General features: G+C 37.5%; 2 protein-coding genes and 1 long non-coding RNA gene across 3 annotated transcripts in view; all 3 read left to right on the plus strand.

Annotated features, from left to right (window-relative positions):
- LOC307033073 (uncharacterized protein) overlaps positions 1-11037 on the plus strand; it is a gene marked incomplete at its 3' end in the record, with an annotated part of 36394 nt that extends 25357 nt beyond the window's left edge. Inside the window, exons 6-10 of the mRNA XM_079671342.1 lie at positions 10064-10318; positions 10495-10614; positions 10735-10750; positions 10850-10951; positions 11034-11037. Of these exons, the coding sequence (XP_079527468.1) occupies positions 10064-10318; positions 10495-10614; positions 10735-10750; positions 10850-10951; positions 11034-11037 (497 nt within the window). The remainder of the gene's footprint in view (positions 1-10063; positions 10319-10494; positions 10615-10734; positions 10751-10849; positions 10952-11033) is intronic.
- Positions 5701-9766, plus strand: LOC307034569 (uncharacterized protein; the record flags this gene model as incomplete). Its single annotated transcript, XM_079673401.1, has 3 exons — positions 5701-5971; positions 6529-6840; positions 9492-9766. The coding sequence occupies 3 exons, from the start codon at positions 5701-5703 to the stop codon at positions 9764-9766; spliced, it is 858 nt and encodes a 285-aa protein (XP_079529527.1).
- Positions 11038-11199: 162 nt separating the features above from the next.
- LOC307034223 lies at positions 11200-11969 on the plus strand. The gene is made up of 2 exons (XR_013806833.1): positions 11200-11250; positions 11588-11969. It is a non-coding gene; the product is annotated as an uncharacterized lncRNA (long non-coding RNA).
- The last annotated feature ends 519 nt before the right edge of the window (positions 11970-12488 follow it).

Consider the following 12488-nt stretch of genomic DNA (forward strand, 5'->3'; position numbering starts at 1 on the left):
AATGTCTTGGTTTAATGATACATTACTTAAAATATCATAATTATTAAATGGCAAATGTAAATATGTTCACACACAAATGAATTGGCATTAACAGACATTGTTTTATTCAAAAATAGACAGTACCTTGAGCAGAAATGACCCAATGATAATAACTTATTTTGGTTTTCTTCCAGATCAATAAAGACATCCTCATGGACAGAACCAATGGAGCGGATAAAAACATGAAAAACAACATCCTTGTTTTAGCAATTGAGTGTATTTGCTGCTTTTGTGTAAATAGCGCAGTGCCTTTTTAAAAAATGCCTTTCTAGGAACATGGTGAATGCTTTGCAATTCAACTGCACTTACTTTCTGTGTACTTATATTTAGTGTAAAACATTGTACTACCACCTTATCTGTTAAATGTCTGATTCAGATCATGTGGCTCGAACCTTGTTGTACATTGAGTGATATTAGAGCCAGATACTAATATATGCAGTATGGACCAGAGTCCTGCACGGGTCTGATTTTCAAGACCCGCTCCCGCCCCGCACCCGTGACGTGCAGTACCGAACCCGCCCCGCTACCCGCACATATTGCCAATTAGTTCTGCAACCCGACCCGACCCGCCGGCACATGATCCGCAACCCGACCCGAACCCGCATATATATATAAGCAGTGACAACGTGCAATTATTAACACACGCAGTTGCATATTTGGCTCAAAAAGCCTGGGATGTTGTTTATTTTCTCCATCTAGGATGACACCAAAAGCCTCCCAGACGTTGGATTTCGCTCTTGAGGAAGAGTTATTGAAAATGCTGTATTCTCCCCTATAGAGAGCTTCACCTCAGCCATTCAGAATGTGGTGCGCTCAGCAGCAGATAGATGCACTGCAGAGGTTATGATTATGCTCGGTACCGCGGAGGAGAGGTCTGAGGATTTAAACATTAAACTCAATTATTATTGTTTAAATATATTTATTATGCAACACCCGCAACCGGACCCGCATCATCTTTGTTTTACCCAGAAGCGAACCCGGAAAAAAGCGTTTGAAAAAATACCACCCGCAAATCACCTTTTTTGCGGGTCACCCGTCGGGTACCCGCGGATACCCGACCCGATGCAGGACTCTGGTATGGACACATGCTTTAGCACTGTAGATGCACACAGTGGACACACAAATATATTATTAATAAAACCCAAATGCAATTATACGTGCAAGTACTGTTCAGTGAATGACTCTTACTAGATGCTACCACAGGGTGCCCACAAATTATCTAATGCCTTGAATTTATCAGCAGAAGTAGTCTCTTGCAAAGGCCAAAACATCTGAAGTCACAGCACCACCAATAGGTCAAACAAGCTTTTCAGATTCAAAGGAACTGAAGCACACACCTTTTGTACAATGTATTTGTTTTCTTTCAGATCTGTAGGGCCCGTTTTTGGTTTTTTATTTGTAAAAAGAAAAATAACTTGGTTTATCTTTTCAAATTTTTAATAATACAAATGTTTCTATATTGTGTGAAGCAGATTAACCAAAAATAACTAAGAACATGATGGAATTTCTCATGCGCTTGTCACCAATAGAAAAACATCAACCCATAAATCTTATCTTTATTGCATGATTTCAATGCAATCAAAGCAGTAAAGCCTGTCCAGGAAGAAAACAAGGCAGAACATTTTATATTTTTCAAACATGTTATTGTCATTACAATTTTTAAATGGAAACCAAAACCCTCTTAAGCCCAAGCCTGTTTTTCAGGTTTCAGGCTCGAAAATGGCATTCCCAGAACAATTGACCATATCTTCCCTTCTAAAAGGGTTAAATTAATAATCTTTTTTTTCAAAGTAAAATATTTTTTACTTAAAGGGAAAACTAACCTTGGATGATGGGTTAGTAGACTAAAAGCTTTAGGAATCCAAAGTACAACATATATTAAGTACCCTGTATCAAGATTGATGCAAAACAAGTGATATTTTACCTTTTTAGACAGATTTAGCAAATAAAACCTCTTCTGGGGCCATTTGGGTGGATTTTCCTTATCTTTGGCCCCCCTTGCTCGATTTTGACAGGTGACATCTCTTTCTGACCGTTAGAGCCAATAGAATCGAAGGGAAATCGTCCCTCACACACTCATGTTAAAAAAAAGGTGGCATTTTAGTGCATTCAATCTTGCTACAGAGCATAGGAATGGCCTGCTCTGATATTTGAAAACGCAAATCCAGTTTCATTGCTTATAGATTATCAGAACATTTCAAAGGGGACACAGACACATTGGATATTAACCTATGGATTAACTACAGCATCGTTTTTATCGTTTTAATGCCATTGAAGATAATTTTTGACCAGACAAAACCAAGGTAAGCCATGTTAGCGTTTTAGGCTAACTAGCGCTACATGTTTTGATGTACGTTTTTGATGATAACGTTGCGAGTTTATATCTTTCAGTGTTGAGGTGGGCACCGTTAGATTCTGTGTCTTTACGATCATACACGATGTGTTGGATGTGCTGCTAAGATAAGTAATAAGGGAGCTAGGAGTGATTTTCGGTTCAGTAATAGGTTAGCATTTTTCGCCCGGGGCTAATTCAGAGGGTCAGTGTTAGCATTGTGTGTTTTTTTTGAAAAAAAAATGAAAAAGATCAGTTAAATGAGTTTTTTCCCGTTATATGTATATAAAATATTCATAGTTTATTCAATATTAAGGTTCCTTAGACGTTGTTTCCTGCAAATGACGCGATTTTGGCCCCGGAACCGGGTCCATGGGGTTTAATAATAATAATAATAAATAATAATAATAATACATAATATTTATATAGCACCTTTCACGAAACCCAAGGTCGCTTTACAAGTCGGGTAGGGGGGGAGTAGGGGAAAAGAGACAGACAGGTTGGGGGGTGGTGGGGGGGCAAGCAAGTAGCGGAAAAATAAACCTATCAAACTAACTATATAGTGGGGAAAGCCTTGGTGAAAAGGTGCGTTTTGAGGGCTTTTTAAGCTTAAGAGGTTTTAATGCACTTAAAATATCATCTGTTTTCTGCTAGTACTTTCACTTTATTATCTCGTATGATTTCAAAATGTGAATATACGTTACTGTGTTTCTTGTTCATGAGCATAATTTCCACTGAGGACAGGGGGGGACATGTCCCCCCCACTTTTCAAAATCCTGTTTGTGTCCCCCCCACTTTTCAAATGTGTTTTAATTTTTTGTACGCAAGCGCTTATCGCCAGGGAGGAGCACAGCCTCTGTGTGTGTGTGTGTGTGTGTGTTTGGCACTAGTGCATTTTGAGTGAGTGAGAGCGAGCGAGAAAGAGAGAGAGCGCACCAGTTACAGGGATTTTTGTTGTTAGCATCTGGTGCTAGCTCAGAGCTAACGGACATTAGAAGCTGTTTCTACAACAAGGAGAGGGAGAACTCTCGCCTGTCAGACTGAGAGGCTGATAACTACAGCTCAGTGAGGTAAAGGACTCTGAGGGTTTAGATCAGGGGTCGGCAACCTTTTTCATATGAAGTGCCATTAAAAAGAAATTGTGATCAGTGTGCCGACGATCGTGAATTGTCAACAGGGGGGCGGGGAAGCAGTTTGTGGACCTCTTTCAACTGTCAGCGCAACTTACATGATGCCGTTAATAATTGTTTAAACGGCATAATAATAATGACGACCTTTCCGTTCTGTGATTCTCCAGAACACACAGATGGCCAGTCCGTCCCTGTGTAGCATGTTAAAGAGAGCGGGGCTGCGTCGCGTGCGGGGCTTCCTTCTGCAGGTAACGGGGAGACGCGCTCTGGCAGCAGTCTCATTCAGGATCCAAAAATACAATTTAAATATTTATTCCAATTATTTATTCCACTTATTCCTAGTGTGCCACTGGTTACGGTGCCAGGGGTTGCCGACCCCTGGTTAAGATAGTTAACTTTAGACTAAGTTATCTCAGTGGGTCTCAAACGGTTTGGTCACCATTTATGTACATATTTCCAATGCACACCTTTATTTAATATAGTTGTAAACAATAAGGTAGGAAATCATTCCAGTGTGTACTAGGACAGTCCAAAATAAAAAATACAGTTTAAAAGGGAGTGATTAGTCAAATATGCGTAATTAAAAGAAAGAATGCTATCTAGGTAACATAAGATAAAGTTAGGAGAGAGGAGAGACTGAGTTGTTAATCAAATAAACAAGTTTAAATTATTTGTTATTGTTTGTGATTAAGGATTTTTGATTATTTAAATATATACAGTTCTGTTTCATGTGTGTTGAGTGCTGTATCCGTAAATCCCTTAATTTCCCCTCAAAGTGCGTGTAAACGTATACAAACAATATGCTGGATGTAGAGAGATGGAAGAAGGGAATCTACCGACGCACTACCGCAAACATTACTTTGTCCAATTTGTGTAAGTATGTTTTACTGAGGATGTTTATTTGACTTTTTCTCCAGTCACTGTGCAGTTATAATAGAAGATTGATTTCGATATATGACCACAAGGTGGTGTCAAACTACTTTATCTGATACTTTACCTACTCTACACAAATAGTCCTTCTGAAGTCTGGCACCAGGATCGGATGTCATGTAACTCCTAACTAATAACTAAACAATTGACTGCTTACGGTTCACTTCCTTAGCTTAGCACTGATGCATGGAAGTGGAAGCTTTCAATGTTGACTACCCACCACATTTAAAACTACACAGCTTCTGAAGTGTCGTGGTATTATTTATTTCGACCATTTTTATGGAATTAACATAATCTTTGTTCGACTGTGGATCAAATGTTGCACCTAGAAAAAACATATTTTCTGTATTCAAATGATTGCTTTATTACTAATGATATAGATATGAAATGTAGCTCCCTTAAAGTAGATAGAGTCTATCTCGAGGAGGGGGCTGGACTTTGTCTCTCTTCACATTCACTTCTGGTAAAGTGACTATGAGAGACTTCCTGTGGGTGAGGTTGCTTCTAAACTTAAACTTGAACTCCTCCGTAACACTCCATCACTGCGTTTCAACTATTTGGTTAAAGCTGTTACACACATTTTCATATCAAATATTGGTGAGAAGGCCCATGGATTATAAAGTGAGAATGACGCCTGCAATTGTATCTCCTTAAAACTGTATGCACTTTATTTTTTCTAGAAAGACTTTATGCAGCAGCCTTTAGAGAAGCATCAATCATTACTGACCATATGTGAAGAATCACGAGCCCACAGGATGATCTTATCTACATCAGGAAGGATATGTTAACACCTTATCTCTGTTCATCATTAGAGGAGACCTAAACCAAGGTGCAAACAAATTTGCTGTAGTTCCTGATTGCTCTTCATATGCTGCAGTTTCAATCTTTCTATTTGCACAAAGTAGAAGAATTTCTCAGAAGCAGATTCTCAGTGTTGGATGTGAAGATGGGACACACTTTGCTCTGTCTACGGGGTTTTTTCTGTGAGTACTTTTCCTGTTTTAATTGCCATTGATAAAACTTTTTAAATGCCTGAGGTTAATATATATTTCTGTCAGTTTGATAATGTCTGATTTAGTTTCATACTTATTTCAGTTCTGTATTTACTTTACCGTGGACAAGCTCAAGGTAATTATACCATTTTCATACTTTTTGTTTACTCATTCTAGACAAATCTACCGATGTAACTCTCCAAACAACATCCGTTTGGTCAATGTATAAAACTGTTTTTGACAAAAAGAAAACACATTTTACTTTTTGTATCTTGTGATGTTTCTAGATGCTGTACTGACCATTGAGCCAAACTGGACAACTTTTTTTACCGGAGAGTCTGTTACCTTCAAGTGTGACTTTGCAGGAGACAAAGACAGCGACTGGTTTTACTCAATCTACAGGAATTATCAAGAATGGCTTCCTTACGACAAACATGAGGGCTATGAGTTACACCCTCTAACTCCAGACTACAGTGGTGCATACCAATGTTTTTTTTATCAGAAGGACTCAAGAAAGGAAAGCAATAAAATCTATCTAAATGTATCAGGTAAGTGATCAAAGTAATACCACCATGACCAAGTTCAATGCAAACATTTATTTATTTATGAGCCATGTTGATGTGAACACGCAGTTTGGACAAGTTCTAATATATAATCTGTAAATGATTGTAATGTTTTTAACGGTTGAACAGCTCCACTGACGCTGTATAGGGAGGTGAAGTATACTGTAAAATCCTGTGCTTTTCGTTAACACAAAGTAATGAGTATTAAAATAAGAATAAGAAGACAGGGATCAGTTTCTTACATCAAAGCATTTACATAAAGATAATACTTCAACAACAAATCTTGTTATACTTTATTACCTGTGACAAATGGATTGTTTTCACATTGAAAGTTTCTGAGACTAAGACATTTATTATCAGTTCACTTTTTTTTTACTGTATATACAAATAGTATTTTGGTTTTTATATTTAAGTACAGTTCACACTTACATTTGTTTTTTTACATACTGTATGCAGAAAATATGTAGGATCCAAGGAGTGCATGCAACCCACCAATTATACATCATAATGTTATCATTCTGTGAAATGTTGTTTTCCAACAGACAGACCTCTGCCTGTCCTCACTGTGTCTCCATCATGGCCGAGTCCTGGAGCCTCAGTAACTCTGAACTGCAGCGTTGGTCATCCTTCTGCTGGCTGGAGCTTCTACTGGTATAAGGTTGTTCCCAAACTGTCAGACCACTCCTACAGTTTCTACAACTATGAGCTGCTACCTGGCAGTGAGAATGGGACTGAACAGCATCTCTTCATCATTGATGGACAAACGCACACAGCAGGATATGTGTGCAGAGCAGAAAGAGAGGATCCAGTGTCTTACAGTGGGCAGAGTGAACCTAAGTTTGTCTGGTCTGGAGGTCAGTATGTTCTTCTTTTTTCTTTCTTTCTGTAGTTTGTACCACCAGTAGGCCAGTCTTGATTTCTTTAACGAAAACTATGATGAAAAATGTTCGTCAACGACCTTTTTTACATGACTAAGACGAGACGATAACGAGCTAAAAATAGATTCTTGATAACGAAAACTTTGAAGAAATGTATATTTAGTTTTCGTTGACGAGACTGGACTAAGGTGTTAATGGTGGACTATCGGACATTCAAAATGCAGGGTATTTTCCCCCAAGTGTATGTCTTGTCTGTCAAAATGCATCTTACGTTTCGAACTTGCAATATCATTATTTCCGCTCTCTTCACTCCAGAAGAGCGATCTCCCTGTGTCTCTCTTACCTCATTCACACCAACGGTGTTTCAGGGCCGGTTCGGAGCTGGAGCTTGAAAAGCACCGGGTTTTTGTGTTCACACCGCAGCGGAGCAGCCTCTTAGCTCCGGAATCCGGTTTGTTTCAAGCACCAAAAAAATGTCCGGCTAGAGCAAAAGCACCGCATACGTCACGCTTACATCGAGGCGGGGGTGGGGGCAGGAACAACTCCTGAACAACAACAGTCGGACTCTGGGCGGTGTGAAAAGAACCAGAGGTAAACCGAAGAACCGGTTCTGAACCTGAAAAGCTCTAGCACGGAGCTTGAACCGGAGTTTCGTTGGTGTGAATGAGGTATCTGTGTGCGGGGGGGCGGGGCCTAACAGACATGCTGCAGCGGACACAGAGATCTGCCAGGGACGGTGCGTTCAGAAGGGACACATGCTGGAGTCCTTCAAGTTTGAAGGACTTTGTATACTGCAGGGTAGCTTGTGAATTTACTCCAGGTGGAACTAAAGTCTGATTTAACACTTGATTAGATTTCACATCATTCATCCAGATCTGTAAAGTAACTAAAGGTATTAAATACATGTTGTGGAGTAGAAGTACACAGTAGCAACACATTTAAATACTCCAGTAAAGTACCTCAACATTTTACTCAAGTACAGTACAATATTTTAACATAATTATATATATTTCATGTATTTCACATTTAAATAAAGCAATTCATTCGGTTAACAATTTGTTAGTTTTTCCCTTTAAAAAATAACAAAAAGTAAATACAAGAATACCGTTAAAGTACCGGATCGATAAGCAGTATCGATAAGACTATAAGTACCGTAGAAAACCTTAACAATATCCATCCCTAGATATTACATAAGTAAAGTGTTAAGAGAGTGAAATGTTGCTTTACGAATTTCAACACTTGAGTCACATTGATTCCAATTTCAGATACCTATATTTGCCTAACTGAATTGGTTTGAAGAGAGAAAACATTTTGACTAAAAGTAGACTAAAACGTTTTGAGACTAAAACTAGACTAAAACTATGAAGGATAGAAATGACTAAAATGTGACTAAAACTAATAACCATTTTCGGCTAAAGACTAAGACTAAATAAAAAACAGCTGCCAAAATGAACACTGTAGGCCAACAAATGTCTTTCTCAAAGTTTGCCTGGTCTTGAGGTTTGTTTTGACTTTTCCATTATTGCAAAATGGAACAAAGTCACTTATTTTGGGAACTTTTCTTTTACACCAGCATCAGGTCATAGTTCAGTTTTCAAAACCTTTCTCTAAAACAGAATGATGATTGACTGATTCATCTTCTGGACTTGACTGAATTTGAACACAAAATAATCTCTTTTCATCCTGACACATGAGTTGTTGTTCGCCATGGTTCAAACCTTAGACTTTGTAAATCCAAAACCTAATAATATAAGGCTTCTAGAATACATTAGATATAAGTGGTTAGTGTTTTCTTTATTTTTTTAGTTTGGAATATGTTTTAAGATATTTATCTGCTGGTTAAATAGTTTAAGAGATAAACAATACATATAATTAAACACATTTGTAGTGTGAGATTGAGGGACTGGTACTTTCACTTTTGTTTTCCTCCTACTTGTCACGGTTTGTGAAACAAATGCAGATATAAACTAAAAATTCCTTTATTTCAAGGATACATACATACATACATACATACATACATACATACATACATACATACATACATACATACATACATACATACATACATACATACATACATACATACATACATACATACATACATACATACATACATACATACATACATACATACATACATACATACATACATACATACATACATACATACATACATACATACATACATACATAGACAATGACAAAACAGAACACTCACCGCAGAACTAGTCATGGAACAAGACGAACCGACCAAGACAGACAGAAAACCCAGAACTTAAATACACACAAGACCAATCACACAACAAGACACAGGTGAGGAGGGAGGAGAAAACACACGGGCCCTGGTGAACATAATCAGACAATTAGACACACCAGGGAAACTAATGACAAGAGGAAAACACAGGGGAAAGGACCAGACAATAACCCAAAGGAAAACATGACATGGAAAACATCAAAAACACCCAAAGCTACAAAGCTATAAACGTGACATAACATGAGAATCGTGACACTACTTTAGTTTGTTACCGTTTGTTTTTTCAGGGTAAATTAAGTGTCAGTTTTGCCATACCAATGCATTGTCTTCTTCAGTCTGCATGGTTTAAATGTCCACTCTTTGTGTGTTTCAGATTTGAATTCAGCAGCGTCTCTCACAGTGAGTCCTGACAGTGTGCAGCACTTCAACAAAACGTCTGTGTCACTGAGCTGTGAGGGAAACTCCACTGAGTGGAGAGTGAGGAGGTTTTCTAAATCTGGCTACCTTTATCACTGTTCTTCCTGGGGGACAATGTCTGGATCCACATGCACAATAACCAGCAGATGGGTTAGTGGAGTGTTCTGGTGTGAGTCTGAAACAGGACAGTTCAGTAATGCAGTCAACATCACTAAAGATGGTGAGTTTTAATTATTTAAAATGTTTGTTTCTGAAGTATTATGTTGTTTTGAAATGTGAAGGTGACAACAAGCATTAGCCAAACGTCTCTTCAAATTAGTAAAACTTCATAAAAAAGAACAATTTGCGAAGTGATTTCCAGGGTTACTTCTCTCAAAGATTAAAGATAATATTCTGTGTTTAAATGTCCTCATGCATCTACCTGACATTTCAGCTTCTGCCAGACTAGGCCAGTTGTGCATAAACATATTAAATCTGCAAAAGCTGATGACTCTGTCAAAGCCTTTATATTCTTTGATTTCTTTTCAGATTATGAAATGATCCTGGTGAGTCCTGTCCGTCCTGTGGCTGAGGGACGTTCTGTCACTCTTAGCTGCAAGTTCAAGACAGGAACTGTTCTTTATAATGTGGATTTCTATAAAGATGAAAAACTCATCCAGAACGATACCAGGAAGGAGCTGAACATCTCTGCAGTGTCAAAGTCAGACGAAGGCTTTTATAAATGTAAACGGAGAGATCCAGCAGATGGTAGGACGTCACCAGAGAGTTGGTTCTCAGTCAAATGTAAGTATGATTTAAAAACCCTTCCTTTTTTGTAAGCTGTGTTACAGTCTGAGATAAAGAAAGCTTAGTTTCATCTGAATTAAACTGTGTTTGTTTAAGAGAGATGTTTTATACAGTTGATCTATAACAGGAACGTTTAATATAAAATAAATATTAATAAAGATTACTTATAGTAGCAGCGTCCGGACCTGGAAAAGCCTCTCAATTTCCCATTCTTCTGATCGTTGGGCTGCTTGGTGGAGTTGTACTGATTATTCTCCTGCTGCTGTTCCTGTATTTATACAGAAAGTCAAAAGGTGAGATCATTTTCTTCTGATATCAGATTGACTCTAATGTAATCACACGTACTGTTTTAACAGTAGAACACCTTTGCAAAACATAATAACATAGCAGCAAATTTTTTATTTTTTTAACAGATTCATGCTGTATCAGGTTGGTACAACGCTCTATTTTATTTCATTATGAACATGACAGCAGTGATATGTTCCTTTCATAAATCCACTTCATTATCTTCATATGTTTTGCCACCAGATCTCAGAGCAACAATCAGGGCCCTGCTACAGACCACATGATCAACCAGGATGAAATTCAAAACATGCCACAATATTCTACTCTCCTCCATGGTCAGCCATTGTCCGGTTTAATAATATAATTTATTTTAACTTTTTGTCTTAATTGTGATTTAAAATTTGGCTTGATTTTCACTTCTCTGTAGGTGATCGTTGTCTCTATGAAACAATAGGAGGGCCTGTAGAAGCTGGAAATGGTAAAGTATTTCCTCTGTGTTTAACATGGAGTAATACAAATACTACTGCAGTGGCCAGCAGTGTCTAAATAAAGTGCAGGAATTTTCCTTTGATACATTATTTTAATCCTTCTACCAGATGCCTGTAATGAAGCAGAAGAGAGCCTTTACTCAAATGTGGCAGCAGGTAATGTCAAGTACAAAACACTTTTCTACATATACACATAAATATACTAATAGCTTTTATAATGTGTTGTGCTGCTTGCCAGTTTCAGCAATGAGCAAATCCACCAAATAAAGCTTTTACACTTGTTATGCATTGTTATACCGCATGTTGTTTTCCAGTAATGTCTTGGTTTAATGATACATTACTTAAAATATCATAATTATTAAATGGCAAATGTAAAATTAAATGATACACAAATGAATTGGCATTAACATACATTGTTTTATTCAAAAATAATTGACAGTACCATGAGCAGAAATGACCCAATGATAATAACTTTTTTCTGGTTTTCTTCCAGATCAATAAAGACATCCTCATGGACAGAACCAATGGAGCGGATAAAAACATGAAAAACAACATCCTTGTTTCAGCAATTGAGTGTATTTGCTGCTTTTGTGTAAATAGCGCAGTGCCTTTTTAAAAAATGCCTTTCTAGGAACATGGTGAATGCTTTGCAATTCAACTGCACTTACTTTCTGTGTACTTATATTTAGTGTAAAACATTGTACCACCTTATCTGTTAAATGTCTGATTCAGATCATGTGGCTCGAACCTTGTTGTACATTGAGTGATATTAGAGCCAGATACTAATATATGCAGTATGGACACATGCTTTAGCACTGTAGATGCACACAGTGGACACACAAATATATTATTAATAAAACCCAAATGCAATTATACGTGCAAGTACTGTTCAGTGAATGACTCTCATGCTACCACAGGGTGCCCACAAATGATCTAATGCCTTGAATTTATCAGCAGAAGTAGTCTCTTGCAAAGGCCAAAACATCTGAAGTCACAGCACCACCAATAGGTCAAACAAGCTTTTCAGATTCAAAGGAACTGAAGCACACACCTTTTGTACAATGTATTTGTTTTCTTTCAGATCTGTAGGGCCCGTTTTTTCTTTTTTATTTGTAAAAATAAAAATAACTTGGTTTATCTTTTCAAATTTTTAATAATACAAATGTTTCTATATTGTGTGAAGCAGATTAACCAAAAATAACTAAGAACATGATGGAATTTCTCATGCGCTTGTCACCAATAGAAAAACATCAACCCACAAATCTTATCTTTATTGCATGATTTCAATGCAATCAAAGCAGTAAAGCCTGTCCAGGAAGAAAACAAGGCAGAACATTTTATATTTTTCAAACATGTTATTGTCATTACAATTTTTAAATGGAAACCAAAACCCT

Source organism: Notothenia rossii, assembly GCF_949606895.1.
Source record: "Notothenia rossii genome assembly, chromosome: 3".
Lineage (NCBI taxonomy): Eukaryota > Metazoa > Chordata > Actinopteri > Perciformes > Nototheniidae > Notothenia > Notothenia rossii.